Source organism: Aspergillus sclerotioniger (assembly GCF_003184525.1).
Source record: "Aspergillus sclerotioniger CBS 115572 chromosome Unknown BO94scaffold_1, whole genome shotgun sequence".
Lineage (NCBI taxonomy): Eukaryota > Fungi > Ascomycota > Eurotiomycetes > Eurotiales > Aspergillaceae > Aspergillus > Aspergillus sclerotioniger.
The window spans coordinates 1,063,036-1,079,775 of record NW_020290991.1 but is presented as its reverse complement, the minus strand read 5'-3'; the positions used below and the strand labels follow the sequence as shown (position 1 = coordinate 1,079,775).

General features: G+C 52.0%; 7 protein-coding genes across 7 annotated transcripts; 3 read left to right on the top strand and 4 right to left on the bottom strand.

Annotated features, from left to right (window-relative positions):
• Positions 1-1,078: 1,078 nt before the first annotated feature.
• BO94DRAFT_619629 (uncharacterized protein) lies at positions 1,079-1,885 on the bottom strand (the record flags this gene model as incomplete). Its single annotated transcript, XM_025616874.1, has 2 exons — positions 1,639-1,885; positions 1,079-1,533 (listed from the first exon to the last, which is right to left on the bottom strand). The coding sequence occupies exons 1-2, from the start codon at positions 1,811-1,813 to the stop codon at positions 1,079-1,081; spliced, it is 630 nt and encodes a 209-aa protein (XP_025473272.1). The 5' UTR covers positions 1,814-1,885.
• A 189-nt stretch (positions 1,886-2,074) lies between these two features.
• Positions 2,075-4,111, top strand: BO94DRAFT_481381 (spermidine synthase). The gene is made up of 3 exons (XM_025608855.1): positions 2,075-3,193; positions 3,253-3,547; positions 3,595-4,111. Exons 1-3 carry the CDS (start codon positions 2,259-2,261, stop codon positions 3,991-3,993), a joined length of 1,629 nt encoding a protein of 542 aa, XP_025473271.1. The 5' UTR covers positions 2,075-2,258; the 3' UTR covers positions 3,994-4,111.
• Positions 4,112-4,703: 592 nt separating this feature from the next.
• BO94DRAFT_552122 (dynein family protein) lies at positions 4,704-6,603 on the bottom strand (the record flags this gene model as incomplete). Its single annotated transcript, XM_025613579.1, has 7 exons — positions 4,704-4,850; positions 4,912-5,540; positions 5,588-5,681; positions 5,742-5,790; positions 5,818-6,127; positions 6,206-6,367; positions 6,447-6,603. 7 exons carry the CDS (start codon positions 6,601-6,603, stop codon positions 4,704-4,706), a joined length of 1,548 nt encoding a protein of 515 aa, XP_025473270.1.
• Positions 6,604-7,131: 528 nt separating this feature from the next.
• Positions 7,132-8,051, top strand: BO94DRAFT_420010 (uncharacterized protein; the record flags this gene model as incomplete). The annotated part of the gene is made up of 2 exons (XM_025607398.1): positions 7,132-7,187; positions 7,250-8,051. Coding segments are annotated over 2 exons (858 nt in total), but the record flags the coding sequence as incomplete, so codon positions are not given.
• A 136-nt stretch (positions 8,052-8,187) lies between these two features.
• On the bottom strand, positions 8,188-10,112 carry BO94DRAFT_13681 (phosphatidylinositol-3,5-bisphosphate binding protein HSV2). Its single transcript, XM_025605698.1, has 6 exons — positions 9,670-10,112; positions 9,549-9,587; positions 9,385-9,482; positions 8,965-9,321; positions 8,345-8,904; positions 8,188-8,289 (listed from the first exon to the last, which is right to left on the bottom strand). The coding sequence occupies exons 1-5, from the start codon at positions 9,776-9,778 to the stop codon at positions 8,374-8,376; spliced, it is 1,134 nt and encodes a 377-aa protein (XP_025473268.1). The 5' UTR covers positions 9,779-10,112; the 3' UTR covers positions 8,188-8,289; positions 8,345-8,373.
• An 869-nt stretch (positions 10,113-10,981) lies between these two features.
• Positions 10,982-12,641, top strand: aspA (putative septin AspA; the record flags this gene model as incomplete). The annotated part of the gene is made up of 5 exons (XM_025609554.1): positions 10,982-11,361; positions 11,424-11,540; positions 11,596-11,683; positions 11,740-12,342; positions 12,398-12,641. The coding sequence occupies exons 1-5, from the start codon at positions 11,286-11,288 to the stop codon at positions 12,639-12,641; spliced, it is 1,128 nt and encodes a 375-aa protein (XP_025473267.1). The 5' UTR covers positions 10,982-11,285.
• A 1,454-nt stretch (positions 12,642-14,095) lies between these two features.
• On the bottom strand, positions 14,096-16,291 carry BO94DRAFT_580346 (uncharacterized protein; the record flags this gene model as incomplete). Its single annotated transcript, XM_025615321.1, has 2 exons — positions 14,096-15,849; positions 16,045-16,291. The coding sequence occupies 2 exons, from the start codon at positions 16,289-16,291 to the stop codon at positions 14,096-14,098; spliced, it is 2,001 nt and encodes a 666-aa protein (XP_025473266.1).
• Positions 16,292-16,740: the final 449 nt, after the last annotated feature.

Below are 16,740 nucleotides of genomic sequence, written 5' to 3'. Positions count from 1 at the left end.
GCAAGTGTCGAACGATGGAATGCAAAGTGGAGGAGGGAGAGACGTCGAGAAAAGGGAGGGGCTCTAAAGTCAAGAGTCCCAGCAGGGCTATGACGACGGCCATAACGACATAATGAGATGATGAGGCAGGAGAACTATTAGACGACAGCAATTTGGTTAGCCCTCTGGAGGAGTCATTGCTCCCAAGCCCAGAGAGGTCCTTCATCCTACGTAGGTTGGACGGAACTGGTTTCCAGGAAAGGAATAAGATGCACGCCTCAAGGGTCGAGCACGTACAACTATCAATTGTATAGATAGATCACTATTCACAGCGTGAGAAGTGGTGGCAATGAATGGACTTTTGAAGAATCCGACATCATATTGACTATTGAATGGCAAGGCAGGTTGGTGACTCAACCGGACTTGAATGTGCGCAAGATATAGGTAATGGAAGCTGCCAGTATACTCTATAGATGTGAGTCAACATGCTATCCAAGGGATTGCCTCATGGTGTATACTCCCAACCTCCCAGCCCTTATGAACTATAGATAAAACATCTGTATAGTCCGCTACCATACCATCTCTCACGGTGACGGACAACCGACGTCAACCCGAAGCTTCTATATGAGTCAACTGACCCAATGTGGACAATGATTGGGGAAGCGATGAAGACAACCAGTGTATGAGACACGTGACGTAGCCGAGCCATATCCTGGGGACGAATATACTCGCCTCATAGTTTGCGTCTAGACTGCCAGATGCATTCCTGTCAAGGCCACTGTTTGACAAACCATTCTAGCATGAAGGCGAAAGCTCCTGTCCAAGCGAGACGACGAGTTCTCGGCGTTGCAGATACAGACGTCATTGGTTGAGTATTCCCTAGGGGTAATATGGACATGGTCCGTAAGCCCTGCACCTCCAGCGTAGCAGCAATTGCCCGCAACACATCAAAGAGCTGCAAAGCAGACATGATCAAAGACCTGCAGGTAAGTGCGCATTCTCAAGGAAAATGATGGCATATAGCTAGACAAGCAAGCCCTTGGAATGCTCTCGAGCCCATGGCAAGCACGAGAAAACCAAAGCACCTTGACCTGACAGCTCAAAAGTCCTGTACACCGGTCTCGCCCTGTAAATGGGATTTGATGTCTCCATCGTCCGCTCCATCCACAAGCCACTCCGGTTCTTCATCGTCAAAATATTTGTCTTGCTCGACGTTCCAATCATCGTATTCATCATTATTGTCGACCGTGGCATAATCAAAGTCGCTGTCCTCACCCCTCAGAAACCGCAGGGTCATCTCCCACCGCCATGCCTTCTCCCCTTCTTCCTTGTTGGGCGGAATTTCGTCGCGGTCCTCCGCGAGGATCTCTCCGTTCGGGCCCCGCGTATAGCTGAATATCGAGTGAGGATCGGGATGGGAAAGCGCCTCGAATTTGGCCTCAGATCTACACAGGTCCGCTTGCAGCACACCCGAGAAGCCTTTGGCACGTCCTTCCGCCTCCCTCTCGGCTGGGGTCTGGAACCGGCGGATTAAGCGATCATACAGTAACGGGTCTGCACGGCTGGAGTGTTAGCTTGGCTTGAACACCCCCTGTCTGCGACAGGGCGACTGTATATGGAATCAATCAGTCTGAGAAGAGGAAGACAGAGCGAGCGGACCGGCAAGCTCGAGATCAGCAGAGAAATACTCCGGGTGCATGTCCAGGTAGCGCTTGCGACGGTTCTTGACTTTGGTTGCCGCCGACGGGGACCGGGCTCTTTTAGCGGTGGTGGGCTCCATCTGGGGAGAGTCTGCGTCGGGATTGACGCCTGTACCCGTGGGGAAGTGAGGCATAATTGGTGGGGGATTGCAAAGCAGGCTGAAGAAGCCACCAGGATTCAAGGTATTCCAGGATTCCAGGTGGGACGTCGAACTCCGAATGTCGCGGGGGACTAAACCCCTTCGGGCCGGAAGGGCGCGGGCGGCAATTTATGAAGATGATCATCTTATTATTCATTGCCCAGACTTCATCCAACGAATGACAGTCCCCAGACCAGTCGACTTTCTATCTGAGAAGATTCGGTAAGTCTAGTCTCGTTCCACTTGTTTCAGACTGTGTGCTGCGGTGCTCAGGGTTGATTGTTTGTCTGGGTGCGTGGTTGTGCTGGCGTCTGTCTGTTAAATAGGAGCCAACTATTCAACATCTAACTATCGCGATGGACCTATACTGACTAGCTCTTCAGAACACTCTAATTGATCGGTCTCTCTGGATCCCATCCAGTGCCAGAGACCTGACACCATGTCTCTTGCTGGTCTCCTGCAGCAGCCCACCACCCGGCAGCTGCTGGTGGGCACGGCTCTGCTGTTTCTGACGGCCTTCTACTCGCCATTGACGGTGTTGATGCTGACTCCCGTCTATGGATCGGCTCCGGCGCATATTTTCCATGCCTATGGATTGGCGCTAATTGGTGCTGCTGGATGGTTTTTGAAGGATCACATCCAGCGACTGACCGGCCGCCAGGCCCTCTACCTGGTCCCAGTCGTGGCATTCTGGGTTCCTACTGTCCAGACCTTCCTGTTCGCCTCAAGCTCTGTCGTGGGCAACCCATTCGGAGCTGTAGTAACCGAGGTCATCTCCTACTACCCTCTGGTTCTGCTTTCTGTGGCCTCCGCTAGTAAGCTGGTCCAGGCGGGCTTGGATCTGGGCCGGCACGGTGAGGCAGTCGTTGAACATGTTCCTCTCGTGGTCACCTATGTCATCTACAAGACGGGCGAGAAGTTTGCCAAATTGTTCCTGGCTAAGTTTATTGGCACGACCTTCCTCTTTTCTCGTGTTGGTCTCCAACTTTTGCTGCCAGCCCTGTACTCTGCCATTGCCCCTTCCAAGCTCTTGCTCCTCGCTATTCCGTCCTTGCTCTTCTCCATGACGTCCAACGTGCACATGCACACCGGAGCATTGAACTCTTTCCTCAACGACGAGGGCTTCGACCTCCTGGCTCGTCAGGACTCCTCCACCGGCTATATCTCCGTCCTGGATAACCTATCAGATGGGTTCCGTGTCATGCGTTGCGACCACAGCCTGCTCGGAGGACAGTGGACCAAGATGCCGCAAAACTACAACCCGGCCGTTATGGACCCTATTTACTCGGTGTTCGCCATGCTCGAGGCCATACGTCTGATTGAAACCGATCATGGTGAGCCTCGCGTGGATGCCAACAGCAAGGCACTTGTCATGTAAGCCCACTTGCAACTACCACTACTCACCCAGAAGAACCCATCTAACACACGACCAGCGGCCTCGGCGTCGGCACCACCCCGTCTGCCTTGATTCATCATGGCATCGAGACCACCATCGTGGAAATCGACCCTGTCGTGCACAAGTTCGCCACCGAGTACTTCCACCTCCCCTCGAACCACATCGCCGTCATCGAAGACGCCACCGCCTTCGTGCAGCGCACTCCCCCAGCCCAATACGACTACATCGTCCACGACGTCTTCACCGGCGGCGCCGAGCCCCTCGAGCTCTTCACCCTCGAGTTCCTCGAGAACCTCGGCTCCCTCCTCAAGGACGACGGAGTCATCGCCATCGTAAGTTCCCATCTCCCCCTCCACACCCCCAAACTAACCCACAACAGAACTACGCCGGCGACATCTCCCTCTACCCCGCCGCCCTAACCGTCCGCACCATCCAACGCGTCTTCCCCACCTGCCGCATCTTCCGCGAGACCTCCGACTCCGACCTCACCACCGACTTCACCAACATGGTAATCTTCTGCAAGAAGAGCGCCGCCACCCCGCTCACTTTCCGCGCCCCCGTCACCTCCGACTACATGGGCAGCAAGTTCCGTCAGACCTACCTGGTCCCGAAGCAGGAGATCGATATCAACCGATTCGAGGCCATCGAAAAGGGCGGTCGTCGGTTCCTCCTCTCCAAGGAAACTCATCTGCTAGGTAAGTACCAGGATCGGGCTGCCTTGGAGCATTGGAATATTATGCGTCATGTGCTTCCGGACTTGGTTTGGGAGAATTGGTGATGGTACTTAGGTTGCTTATCTATCTACCCGTTTTCCGTGAAGGGGAAGTTTTGGATTCAAATAGTTGTATTTCTAGGTCATGTTTTTAGAAACAAAATCAATACATGTATAATTCTCGTTTATGATTATTTGATATATGGTTATGATAGCTTTGTCACTATCTCATGACTCTAGCTCTGGCTACGTCTACTAGAAGACGAACTAAAGCACATAACTTGTATAACTTGTTTCTATGATATGAGAAATACATACAAATAGGTAAGGAAAGAACATTCTGACTCCAGAACCCGCGCTAATGAAAATACCTCCCAACCATACACCCCATACACCCACCCACCTATTCATCAAACAACTAAACAACCAAAGCAAACATGATTAAAAAAAGAGGAAAAGGAAGAAAAGGAAGAAGAGAACGATATTATTCAAGAAAAAGGGAAAAAAAAAGAAATATGTGATTCATCTCATCTCCGACTCCTATAAAATCCAGCCTAAGCCATTCTGGTATCACAAACGAACGAGAAAGCGAAAACGAGATGTCACCAAGCTAGAGTTCCCCTCCTCCCCCAAAGCCCCCGCACCCTCATTCTTCATCCAATAGGTATGTGTATGTATGTACTGCATGCAAGGTGGAATAAAATTACAATCCAACAACATCGACAAGCTTCCCCCCCACAATTCGACGTCTAGTGAATTGGTGATGATGAAGGAGTTCATGCGGATGGGCTGCCGCGGGGACTGGCCCCGGGTTTCTTGACGAGACCGGCGAAGAAATTCGCCAGGGCTTGGTTGTGGGCTTTTTCGTCGCCGGCGGAGGTGGTGATGGTTTCTTTTCTTTGGGCGCGACTGGCTTCTCGTTCCTGGTTTCAAGGTGGTTAGGTGGGTTTGTTCGGGGTTCTGGTGGGCTGGAGGTATGCTTACTTTGAGCTTCCGGAGCATGTCGTCGGCGTCGACTTGGATTCCGCCCATGTTGAACTGCACCGGGCCAATGTGCTCGTTGACTCTGCCGTTGTCGTCTAGTGGGGACATCTCGAGCTGAGGGACCTTCTTCGCGGCGCGGTCTTTCTCGTCGTCCGCCTTCAATTGCTCGAGGACCTCGAGTTGCTTGGTCAGGAAACTTTGCATGTCGGATGTGTCCACCTCGACCTTGTTGCCGTTTCGCTGGCTCCCTGGATGTGCCATCGATGTGTCCCGCTTGGGGTCTGTGATGGTCTGCTCGAAGATAGTGACGGCGCTCGTTCCATCGTCCATTGGGTTCGTGCTTGGGTCTTCGGGCTTGCTGTCGTCGGCTCCGTTGGTGAGTGGCTCGGGAGGATCCTGGATCTCGATCGACCACGCTGTCGATACACCTTCCATGTCGAAGCCTTCGCGAATAATCCGGATTTTGCCCCAAGAATCCCAATTTGAAGGGACCAGGATCTTGTCCCGATCAATCACGTTATGTTTGAGCGACTGTCTTTTTAGTAAGGAGTGTATGCCAAGTGAGGAGTGTATTAGGCTCTGCAGGGAGTTGGCAAGAAAGGGGGTGGTGTAAATCAACGACGCGCCGTCTGTTCTCCGTTAGAATCGAGCTCGACCGGTGGACTGCTGTCCTTACGCTTTAGTAGTAGTGTTCTCATGAACTGGAGGATGAAGTCGAACTGCTCTTCGTGCCATCCATGGTCCTTCTCCAGCTTCTCAATCTTGTCCGCCTGTGTGATGGGAATAACCCGTTAATACGAGTGCTTCCCGAATGTCTTCAACGGACCAACGTACCCCTTGGCAGACCACACACATGGGGATCCCGAGCCCCTCGTCCCACTCGCCAGGTCCCAGCGGTATCGTCACAGGCCCGCCCGAGCTGGTAAACCCTTGTGCGCCCCCGAACTCGGATCCATGCCTCGTTTCCGATCCCTCCACTCCGTGAGATTATCTTCCATAACGATCTTCGTCTCGTCGTCGAGCGATATGAGCACGTGTCGGAGAAGGCGCACCCATTCCCGGAGTCGCCGAATCCATGTCCACGGGTCTGACCAGTCCAGCAGGATCACGACGAGAGTTTCCGGAATCGACTGAGGGGTCAGGAGAGGTTTAAGAAGGGGGGCGAACGACAGAGACGGCTCAGAGAGTAAGTATGCGGAGACGCGCGCCAGGGTATCTATTTGCCGAGCATCATTCATTCAGCATCCATCCAACACAGAAAGCTATTCTCATCGAACCAGGAGCAATCAATTACCTTCGTGGTCCGCATCGAGCACATCCTGATATGTATATCCCAAGGCGAACTGGTTGGCGACCGGCGGAACCCTCCCTTTTCGCTTTTCGTTCGACAAGCTGGGATCCGACGAATCCGCGGCGAGTGTGTCCAAAAACTCTCTTTGACTCTCAGGCGTGCCTCCTGGAAACAGCCAGCTATTAGCGACCCAGAACGTAAAATGTCGAGAACACCGTGGGTGACGGAAACCAGGGCTTCGCACCTAGGATAAGCAGATTCTTCTCAGGTAGACGCTTTCCATTCGCGACACTATCTAGCATAGAAGACCAGATGTTCTTCTTGGGGCCATCCTTGCTCGACGGCCGGCTATTGTTTCCGGTACCGAACCTGGACCCGGGTATTTGGTTTGATGCAGACATCGTCTGTTCGAATTCGACCGGGGTCAGTTGGCGCAGACCATGCCAAGTAATGTCCAAGCGGAGGTGAGACTATCCCGACGGCTTCGACGCGTGAGCCGCGGAGTTTGGAGGGATGGTGGATATCGGTGCAGCAAGCGGATTGGGGTCAGGGGAATCTGGCGTAGGGGTCGATCTGGAGCGATCAAGGCGAGACCGCGACCAAATTTCCCACCCGAATGAGCGGGACCGTAGATAAACTTGCCGTTGCGTGTGAATCACACCGACGGTGGGGTGTCGGTTCAGGAAAGGCGGTTCTATCGAGAAGAACGCAAGTCGGACTCCAGTAAACAACAATCCAAGTCGGCGTCCTTGCGGGTGGGACCCTCCCGCGGAGCCAGCCCGTGATGAGCTGAACCCGCCAGCTTTTCTGCGGCATGCGGCTTCCATCCTACCTCTCTCACACCTCTCCCCGCTCTCGCCACTGCTGTCCTTGGCCCGAACCTTGATTGCTGGGGTGTACTGGCTCGCTCTTGCGACTTCTTAGTCAATATGAATAACATCCGTCAAGTCCAGGCGCTCAATAAGCGCGAGCTGGAAAATGCCATGTACGTCCGGCACTTCCTCAGCCCAGATCACCGCTTTTGCTAACCTCTTTGGATGGCATTAGATCTCCAGAAGCTTCCTGGCATGCAGATTACAGAGACACCGCTTACATCTACATCGGTGGACTGCCGTTCGACCTTTCCGAGGGTGACATTGTAACCATCTTTTCGCAATACGGCGAGCCGGTCCACATCAACCTGATGCGCGACAAAGAGACTGGCAAGAGTAGAGGATTCGCCTTCTTAAAGTACGAAGATCAGCGCAGTACGGATCTTGCTGTCGACAATCTTGGCGGGGCAACAGTCCTGGGGAGGGTGCTACGCGTGGACCACACGAGATACAAGCGCCGCGACGAGGAAGAGGAAACGGACAATGTCGCAAGGCTTATGGGTGACACGACCGGCAAGGACCATGATGACAGGGACACGGATGATGAGCGAAGAAAACGGAGGAAGAGAAGGACAAGTGAGGGCGAGCCCCCAAGGCGGCCTTTGCTCAAGGAGGAGATCGAGCTTGAGAAGCTGATCAAGAACCACGACGAGGAAGATCCCATGAAGGAGTTTCTCATCGAGGAGAAGAAAGAGGAGGTAGCGCGGGCCTTGGAGAAGGTGCGCAGCAGCGAAAAGTCCTCACGGAGACGAGACAGCCGCGAGAGATCAAGCCGCCATCACCGGTCTCACCGTCGACGACACGACGATGACCGCGATTCGGAGAGAAGACGCCGGGATCACCGCTCGCCTAGGAGAGAAGACCGATCATCTAGAGCTAGGTCTCCATCTAGAAGGGAAAGGTCCAGCAGAGACAGGACGCCGGTCGCATCGCGATCCCCCGAATCACGAAGACACCGCGATAGACACGATCGGCAACGTTAAATTTCTGCAAAACAGCTATCTAACTATTAAATATGCTAATAATGGTTGAATCCCTAAACTAATCTTGGCAGAGAGCCACCAAAAAAAAACGATCTCCAGGACCTTCGGGGCGAAAGGGTCAGCCAATGCCTAAATTGGAAATGCAAGCTGGGAAATTGGGCTCCTGCTTGCCCATACGATCTTGGGCTCACATCTGGATCCGTGCTCATCAGCATACGCATTCTTGCCTGTGCTGGAATGACTGTTAGCCTGGCATAAACCGTATAGGTAGTGCTGTGAACATCAACTTTTGAATCCGTGGGAGCCAACGGAATCATCAGCTGCCTCCCAGATACCTCTTCCAGCCTTCTCTCAAACAGTACCGCTTGCCATCGTCCCCTTCGCGAAGAACAAACTTCTCCCAACGGCCATCCCTACCGGAACCGATAACAAGAATGGTTCTTTCATCAGGCCAACCGATCACACCCTTTGACGGTCCCCCGAATGAGGTACCCAGCGGCGGAACATAAAGTGAACCGGGCGGCGCTTCGTCGCCGATTTCAAAATGGGCGCTTGCGAACGAATACACATCCGAGAATACCCTTGGCAACAATGGGATCTTCCCAAGGATACCCCATTTCTGGTTTGTTGATTCTTCGGTCGGAGAAGCTGTAGATTGAGATCGGTGCATGGGGATCCGAGGATGCGGAAGGTCAAATACGTGCAGGGTCGATTTATCAGATGTCACAGCTAAGAGAAGATTCGAGGGCGAAATGGCAAGCGAGAATATCACTGCATGATCGACACCCCGTCGTAACTCAGCCATCTTGGTGCAGTTAGCCGTAGAAAACACCCGTACTAAAGTCCCCTAGATTGCATTTTGTCAATAGTCCGCGCCGCGTCCATAACCGTAGGAGTAGGTCCCTACCGCTTCACTCGCCGTTGCCAACACCTGACCGTCCGGACTCAAAGTCATCGCGCGCAACGGCGTACTGTGCGCAGGGATGATACTAACATTCCCCGTTTCGAGCTCCACCAGTTGAACCTGGCCAGGTGACCGACCCGGGAAAGCGAGCAACTTCTGCCCCAAACAAGCCAGCCCCAGTGGGTTATCTGTCGTCTCAAAAACAGACAGCTTCTGCGGAGGATTGGAAAAAGCGAAGATATGTATGCTATTTAAGAGAGCGACAACAATCCGTGACTTCGACAACCGTACACCTAGAACCGAGGTGCGGAATTCCAGTGTGATCACTGCTTTCTGCTTCGCATCGTCCCATATAACCAGCTGCGTGGATATGTGAGTATAAGCGGCTTCTCGCAAGCCAGATAGCTGCAGATTCTCGCGCACCTTATTCTGAGGGAACTTCGGCTGTCTTCCTCCGCCCACGATAGCTAGGTAGTTGGACTGGTTTAGCATCGTCACCACACCGATGCCGGCATTGAAATCTGGAAGGCGTCGATGGCCTTAGTTATCCGGAGCTTCAGGAGGCTGGGGATGAAACTGTCATATACCTCTTGATACTTTGAGTTCGCATGGTTGGGTATTGAAGACTGTCCATAGAGATCAATCTGTTCTCAGCTTGTTATCCTGGTAGGGAATCTAGTTGCAGGAGGCGCATGGCCCAGGACTCACCACAGAAGCCGGTGTCCAAGCCAACGGCAAAGCAAGAATTATCATTATTGAAGGTAGCGGAGAGTGAGAACGGCCCCACAGACTCATCGATCACTTGTCGGGTATTCATCCTGCAAGCCAGGAACAGAGGCCATGAGAGCTCTCGATGTTGAAAGTACAGGGTAGGCAGGAAACTAGAAGATCGACAGCGGTCGCTGACCTCACCCGGACATCAGTAGATAAGGTCCGGGGGTCCGCTTTTGGCTGGGGATGCCGGGACTGCAGCGGATTCCGGAGCCAATGAACTGCTGGCGCGGAATGGTGACCTGGCCAACGGAGCAATCAATGCACATCATGTTCACCCGAAGGAAGGAGATTCTCGATGAAGTCCAAGGAGAAAAAATAGGAGCCCTTCTCTGACAAGGGCGTATATTCACCACCTGTGTGTGATAAGGAAGGCCTGAATCTGATAGCATCTTATTTTATGCCTGAGGCACCTATTCCAGGCGGTATTGTATTCTTACCGCTACGGCGGCCCGCAGCGACCCACGGCGGCGGTGGAAACGCCTTCTGCTGCCCCCGACCCCTGAGAAGAACTGGGGGAGGCCACAGAAGCTAGCCAGACAATGCAGCAACCGCCCATGCTTTAAACCTCTTGGGTCGTCGCTCTGGACTCTGGCGAACGGGTTGGTGGAGAGTATGTGACTCGACTCAAAGTAACTAATCACATGTTGAGTCCAAGCACATTCGACGGTGTGGAGACCTGGAAGATGTGGTCTCCGTCGAAAGACAATAATTGATGATCACGGCGTCCCCAGATTGGACAGGTACCATTGTGGTGATGGAGATACCCAATTACCCAAATACAGGGCCTGGATTACCTGCCAACAGGTGTATTGAAGGGCCATTACTCCGTACAGTAACCGTGCCTGGAGCCCATCCATGGGTGGTCGTAAGTGGTACGACCAGTAAGTATCAGGTACTGTTCTGAGTTACGGGTGGTACCAATATTACCAGCTACCGAACAATCTGGAGAAGGAGCGACGGTGGTGATTGGACCAAGGGGGACTGCAGGGTGAAAGGGGGCAGCCGTGACCGTAAGAGGCGGAACGGGAGTGAAATCAAATCCCCCCCCCCTAACTCCCCTAACTGCCAGATCAGTAGCAAGTGCCAGCCAAACGGCTCTTGGTCACTCCAGCTTGCCAGAGTCCGTCCCGTCGAACCTCAGGGGAGCAACGCCGCCATCCATCTCATCCCATCCCCATCCCATTCATCCAACCTTCATTCCACCCTCTCCCTCCTCCTCCTCCTCCATTCCTTTCCTTTGGCTCAACAACACCTTCATCCTGGTCCCTGCCACTCGCTTTCTCTCATCCTTTTTCTTCAATTCCCTCTTCTCTCTTCTTTAGTTTCTTCCCAAGCCTCCCCTTTTTAATCCACCATGTCTTTCAACGCGGTATGTTGCTTCCTTCCCCTTTCTGGCCTTGTTGCTCTGAAGCCTATCCACGACCACCCCCTCTTTCCCCCCCCAAACCCACCCCTCCAATTGTCCCTAGGACCATTTCATTCTTTTCCTTCATGTCTTCAGGCTCTTGGCCAGAGGGTGTCCATGGTTAATTTCCTGCTCTAATCCCCAGATGAAGCTCCGTCGCAAGAAAAATGTCAAGAAGGGTATCCAGTTCTGTCTGATGGTCTGTGGTGCCAGCGGAACCGGTATGTGTTGGATTGTACAGTTCGCTTTTATTGCAGGATTGACCGGGTTTCTCTTTCGACAGGACGTACCACCTTCGTCAACACTCTTTGTGGAAAGAAGGTCCTAGAAGGCAAGGACTCCGACGACCCTGCCAACGCTCACATCGAGGAGGGTGTCCGCATCAAGCCTGTCACAGTTGGTAAGTCACCGACAAAGGGACTGGGGGGATACATGGCGCTAATAATATCCGAAAGAGCTGGAATTGGACGACGAAGGCACCCGCATCTCCCTCACCATCGTTGATACCCCCGGGTTCGGAGACCAGATTGACAACGAAGCAAGGCACGTGGACCTGGTCGCCTTTTCAACGCCCCTTTTCAAAACTGACCGTCCCACAGCTTCGGTGAGATTGTCGGATACCTGGAGCGCCAATACGATGACATCCTTGCGGAGGAATCACGAATCAAGCGTAACCCCCGCTTCAGGGACAACCGTGTTCACGTGCTCCTCTACTTCATCACACCGACCGGCCACGGACTGCGTGAGCTGGACATCGAATTGATGAAGCGCCTTTCTCCCCGTGTCAACGTCATTCCCGTTATCGGCAAGGCCGACTCTCTCACCCCCGCCGAATTGGCCGAATCCAAGAAGCTGATCATGGAGGATATCGAGCACTACCGCATTCCCGTTTACAACTTCCCTTACGATATCGAGGAGGACGATGAGGATACCGTTGAGGAGAATGCTGAACTGCGTGGTCTGATGCCATTTGCCATTGTTGGCTCGGAAGACTTCGTCGAGATTGACGGCAAGAAAGTACGAGCCAGGCAATATCCTTGGGGTGTCGTGGATGTTGAAAACCCCCGTCACTCGGATTTCTTGGCTATCCGCAGCGCTCTCCTCCATAGCCATCTGGCAGATCTTAAGGAAATTACTCACGATTTCCTTTACGAAAACTACCGTACCGAGAAGCTCAGCAAGAGCGTCGACGGTGCTACTCCGTACGTATTCTGGAGTGTTATCGTGATGATCAGTGAGGTCAAAGCTAACCCATAGCCACAGTACACAAGACTCTTCGATGAACCCAGAAGACCTAGCATCTCAGTCTGTTAGACTGAAGGAGGAACAGCTTCGCCGCGAGGAGGAGAAACTCCGCGAGATCGAACTGAAGGTGCAGCGCGAGATCGCCGAGAAACGCCAGGAACTGCTGGCTCGTGAGAGTCAGCTGAGGGAGATCGAGGCTCGCATGGCGCGTGAGGCAAGCCAGAGCCAGGTTGATAGCACCAACGGCGATGCCTGAACTCCCCCCGACCCTGTCCCCTGGGGGGAGACGGATCTTGCATGTTGACCCCAGACGCCGGTTGTGCCTATGTAATGAGATTCGTGGCACGGCAGTTGTGACTGTCGACGGGGATAATATTAGTCGACCGTTTATTCACGTTAATAGCTTTTATCTGAAAGGGGAGGGGAAATGCAACGTTCCGTTTATCTTGACGACTGGCAGCGTTCCCCTTTGTGACACAGAGGGATGCGGACAAGAGGTGATGGAATCCTGCTGCTGCTCTGTTCTTTCCCTCTCCCAATTTTGGCTTCTCTCATGTCTTCTTTAATCTGGTCGAAGGATCTCCGACTGTTTCCGTGCCCGTGTTGCGATGTTTGGGGTCAGAGATAGCATCTTTTTAATTGCTGACAGTTGTCGCTGGACCTGCATTAACTCCTTCTCATTGCCATCCCTTCTATTTCCATTTCTGCTTTTGTCGATGAAACCTGTCCCAATCTCAGCAGCGCAGCAAGATTCCCTCTTTTGTCGTTTCATATTCCTTGTGCTCGTGGTTTATGTCTTAATCTTATCATCATATGTCTTAGTTGAATAGTAGTATATGAAGAAAGGTCTAATTATTCTGGTAAGATGCAGTACTTGGAGCTTTGCCGTGTGCTCCCTACCATCTTTTAACAAGAGGGTACTAAGAATCATCACCAAACTTCATCGAACTTGTGAAAACCAAGTTCTTAGATCTCTGAGCACCAATGCAGCTGATCGATGATTGGTGGCGTTCTTTACTTGACTCCAAAGATAGTAGTCGAAATATATAACGAGCCGCGCCGTGAACCTGACATGATCAGCTACTTCAACAATCTTGACTATCTTATAATACCATTGATGTCTTCTTCTATTCTAAGATCTACATACTAGCTGATTGTCTTAGAATAACATCTAGATAGTAATACCATATAGTTATATGCCGCCCATGGAAATAAGCGATTCTTTCCGTCTTGGCATTGAAGATAAGAGATAAGTAGAAATATACAGGAGATCGAGTTGTCTAAACACTCATCTTTGGCTTAGTCTTTAACCCATGGTTTCGAGCATTGGTCTGGGTTCTGGGGTATAGGCTATTGTTGGGGTGATAATTGGGGGTTTGTCTATATTCGTGGTTTGGTTTGGGGTGTGCTGTGCGGGGATTGCTGGAGAAGGGAGTCTGGTTGGGGATTGATGGATGGAAAAGTTTATCTGGTTTATCTTGTTTGATGGTAGGGGATGGTGGAGTGGGATTTGGAGTAGGTAGGTAGAAAGGGGGATTTGCGTAGCGAAAGGGCAGGCAGGGCTTCTGGTGCGGTGCGTGTTGAATGGGTTGCTAGATCTTTCATTTATTCTATCCAAAACAGGGGAGGGGATAAAAGAAATGGAAAAAAATGAAAAGAAAAAGGAAAATGGGGAAAAAAAAAGGAATGAGAGTCATAGAAATCAAGGCACTAGTCCTGAGACTGCTTGTCATCTTCCCTTCCGAGCAAAGCCGATAAGGTCTCCAAAGGCCCGAGCCATGATGTTCGGCCACGGGTTTTAGAGAGTTCATGAGGGCGATATTCTTGGGAGCCTAGAACAATGGCTCCCTCTTTTGGAAGATCAAAATCATCACTGGGACGGCTTTTCGTGAGTTTGAGGACCCGGTTACAGGTCCCCCCAGTACCAGCATCGCAGGGTCCAAATGGATCAGACTTTCCCGTTTTTTCAATAAACAACTGATTTCCCAGCCTTGGCCTGTGATGATTTCCTCCGTGCATATCTGTCAAGTCGCGGATGCATGGCGTACTAGCTAAGAGATAGTTCTCACGCTGTGGCAAAGGAACCCATGCTCCACATACGCTTCCAGGCTCGGGCTGGATCGCATTTGCCATCCCCTGAGAAAACAGCACGAGCATGTCCTGATTCTCACGCACGACGTCACGCCAGCAACTTGCTCTTCCCAGCGGGAGGCGGACTTGTTTCTCCCAAGACGATCTGCAGGCAGCGATATCATATAACTCCCAGCCACGAATGCAATGGCTTTCCAGCATGCGGAAGGAAGAGTTGTAAACGCGCTGAAGTTCTCGTCGCTGCTCTACATAACGGAATATTTCCTTGAGCTTGGTCATGAACATATATGGCTTTTCGTCGCCCTCCGCTTCCCGGAGGACTAAGTTTCGGTTCGCGACGATTGCATTGTACGCTGCTTGTCCGCCATCATGTGACGCCTCTGCAAAAGGAATCACGGAGAGAAGAGTATCTCTATCTGCCTGTCGGGATGCCCACGCGTGGGCAATTTCCAGCACAGCACAGAGCTCGGGAATCAGAAATCCGACTTGGTTGGGAACATCGTAAAGAAGTAAAGGATTCCTCTGAGAGTTCAGTAGTCGATCTTCCAATAAGATATCCTCGTTCTCTACCGATGCAATTAATCCTCTAGGAAAGGTCACTCGGGACCCAATCCCTGCCCCAAACGAGCCTAGGCCGGAGAGGCTTATTGTGGGGGCAATCTCACGCTCGAGACGGACAGTAGTACGGGCCTTTTGAGCTTCGGACGAACAGATTTGGTCAAATTGAGAGTGCTTTGTCCCTGCATGCACACGAGCCCGCGTGCAGTATCCAACAAAAGCCCGGTAGCTTTTCAGCGTATCCACGTCCAATCCCACCATGTTTCCCCGAAGATCATCTGGAATTCTGTCCACCCCAATATAATTTTCGGGAGTTTCGGAGGCGATAAAATGCCACTGGACGCAGTTAGGACTTGACGCTAGTGTTGGAACCAACATCGTTGAATGCCCTTTCAAGATTATGCCATCCGGTAGTTCAAGAGGGTAAAGAATCCGTCCTAAGGTGACCATGACATCAAACGAAAGCTCAAGTCCGACCTCCGCCGTTCGGAGAGGAACGGGATAACCATGAGCTAGACTGCAGTTTCGAAACATAGGAAGCCAACATGAGCCTGTTTCGGCGTCGCTGATCGTGTAAGCCTCTCTCGCAATAGAATAACGACGACGCGGCGATGAGCCTTCGTTCCTCAGAACCCCTCGATATGCCGTAAGCGGGCTAATCTGGGATACTTGGAAGGTACACACTAGCCAGGAAAGTAGCTGGAAAAAGTTGAAAAGTTTCTCAGGGGTGCCTCGAACGTCTATGTCCTGGCCATTATCATTGGCCTCGATTGTATAACGAACCCCGAGATGCTTCAGTTGACCGCTGGATGTTTCTGTCACAAGTTAGATCATGCTGCAGAGAGAAGAAAACAATGTGTCTGATGTTGCCAACAGTCTACTTGAGTGTGGGAAACCTGCTTGTTGCTGTCACGAAACTGTCTCCTATGAGTTTCGCAGCGGACATAGGATCCGACATAGGGGTATGACCTGCATATTCCATAGATAGGGAAGAGACAAGGTCATCTCACCATGATTTATGACCTGGTTCTTGATTGCCTCAAGCACAGCTAGCCCATCAGGACCCCAGAAGCGACGGATATAGTCCTCGCAGGTGGTGGCATAGGCGTTATCAACGGTGCCACTTAATGTGAGAAGAACACCCAAATCCCAACAATCATTGAGCTCAATTCTGACGAACTTTTGCAGATGCCATTCAAGATGTACAGCACATTGAGTCAGTCCAGACGTATCCGTCAGTCCGAAAATATCATTCATGGATTCCTTGATATTGTTGAACGCCGGCCAGAGTCTGGGCGTGTGAAGTTGGGTGTTTGTCGCATCCTGGTTATTTGTCGGACCGGAAGGACGGGACGGTGCCCAACCTCCTTTGGTCTTTCCGAATGTCGTCAGAAGAGAGGATATGTATATATTCTACCAATTCTTCCCGAGGACGTACTTACCGCAGGTTTGCAGGAAGAGCAGGCTACATGCTGGCATATAACACAGTGGGGTTGATTTTCGAACAGCTTGGGCCCGTCTCCGCATTGGCAGCAAATATATAAGAAAGGCATGGGGGTAGATATGCAGGCAGAGGGTGCGTTCAAGGGACCAAGATCCAAGAGGATAAAGCAAGCGCGCAAGAAATGAAAGAGGCAATGGAAGATTCGGTCCAAGGCTGAACGGTCTGGCCTTTTATACGCTGACCGGGCTACGGCGCTAGAGAG

Excerpts from the sequence above, each read along its gene's own strand:
- BO94DRAFT_481381 (XM_025608855.1), top strand. The coding sequence starts at position 2,259 with ATGTCTCTTGCTGGTCTCCTGCAGCAGCCCACCACCCGGCAGCTGCTG. Across the intron at positions 3,194-3,252 it reads AACAGCAAGGCACTTGTCAT|CGGCCTCGGCGTCGGCACCA; the intron begins GTAAGCCCACTT and ends ACACACGACCAG. Across the intron at positions 3,548-3,594 it reads ACGACGGAGTCATCGCCATC|AACTACGCCGGCGACATCTC; the intron begins GTAAGTTCCCAT and ends AACCCACAACAG.
- BO94DRAFT_13681 (XM_025605698.1), bottom strand. The coding sequence starts at position 9,778 with ATGAATACCCGACAAGTGATCGATGAGTCTGTGGGGCCGTTCTCACTC. Across the intron at positions 9,588-9,669 it reads CTTGGACACCGGCTTCTGTG|TCTTCAATACCCAACCATGC; the intron begins GTGAGTCCTGGG and ends CTCTATGGACAG. Across the intron at positions 9,483-9,548 it reads CGAACTCAAAGTATCAAGAG|ATTTCAATGCCGGCATCGGT; the intron begins GTATATGACAGT and ends GACGCCTTCCAG.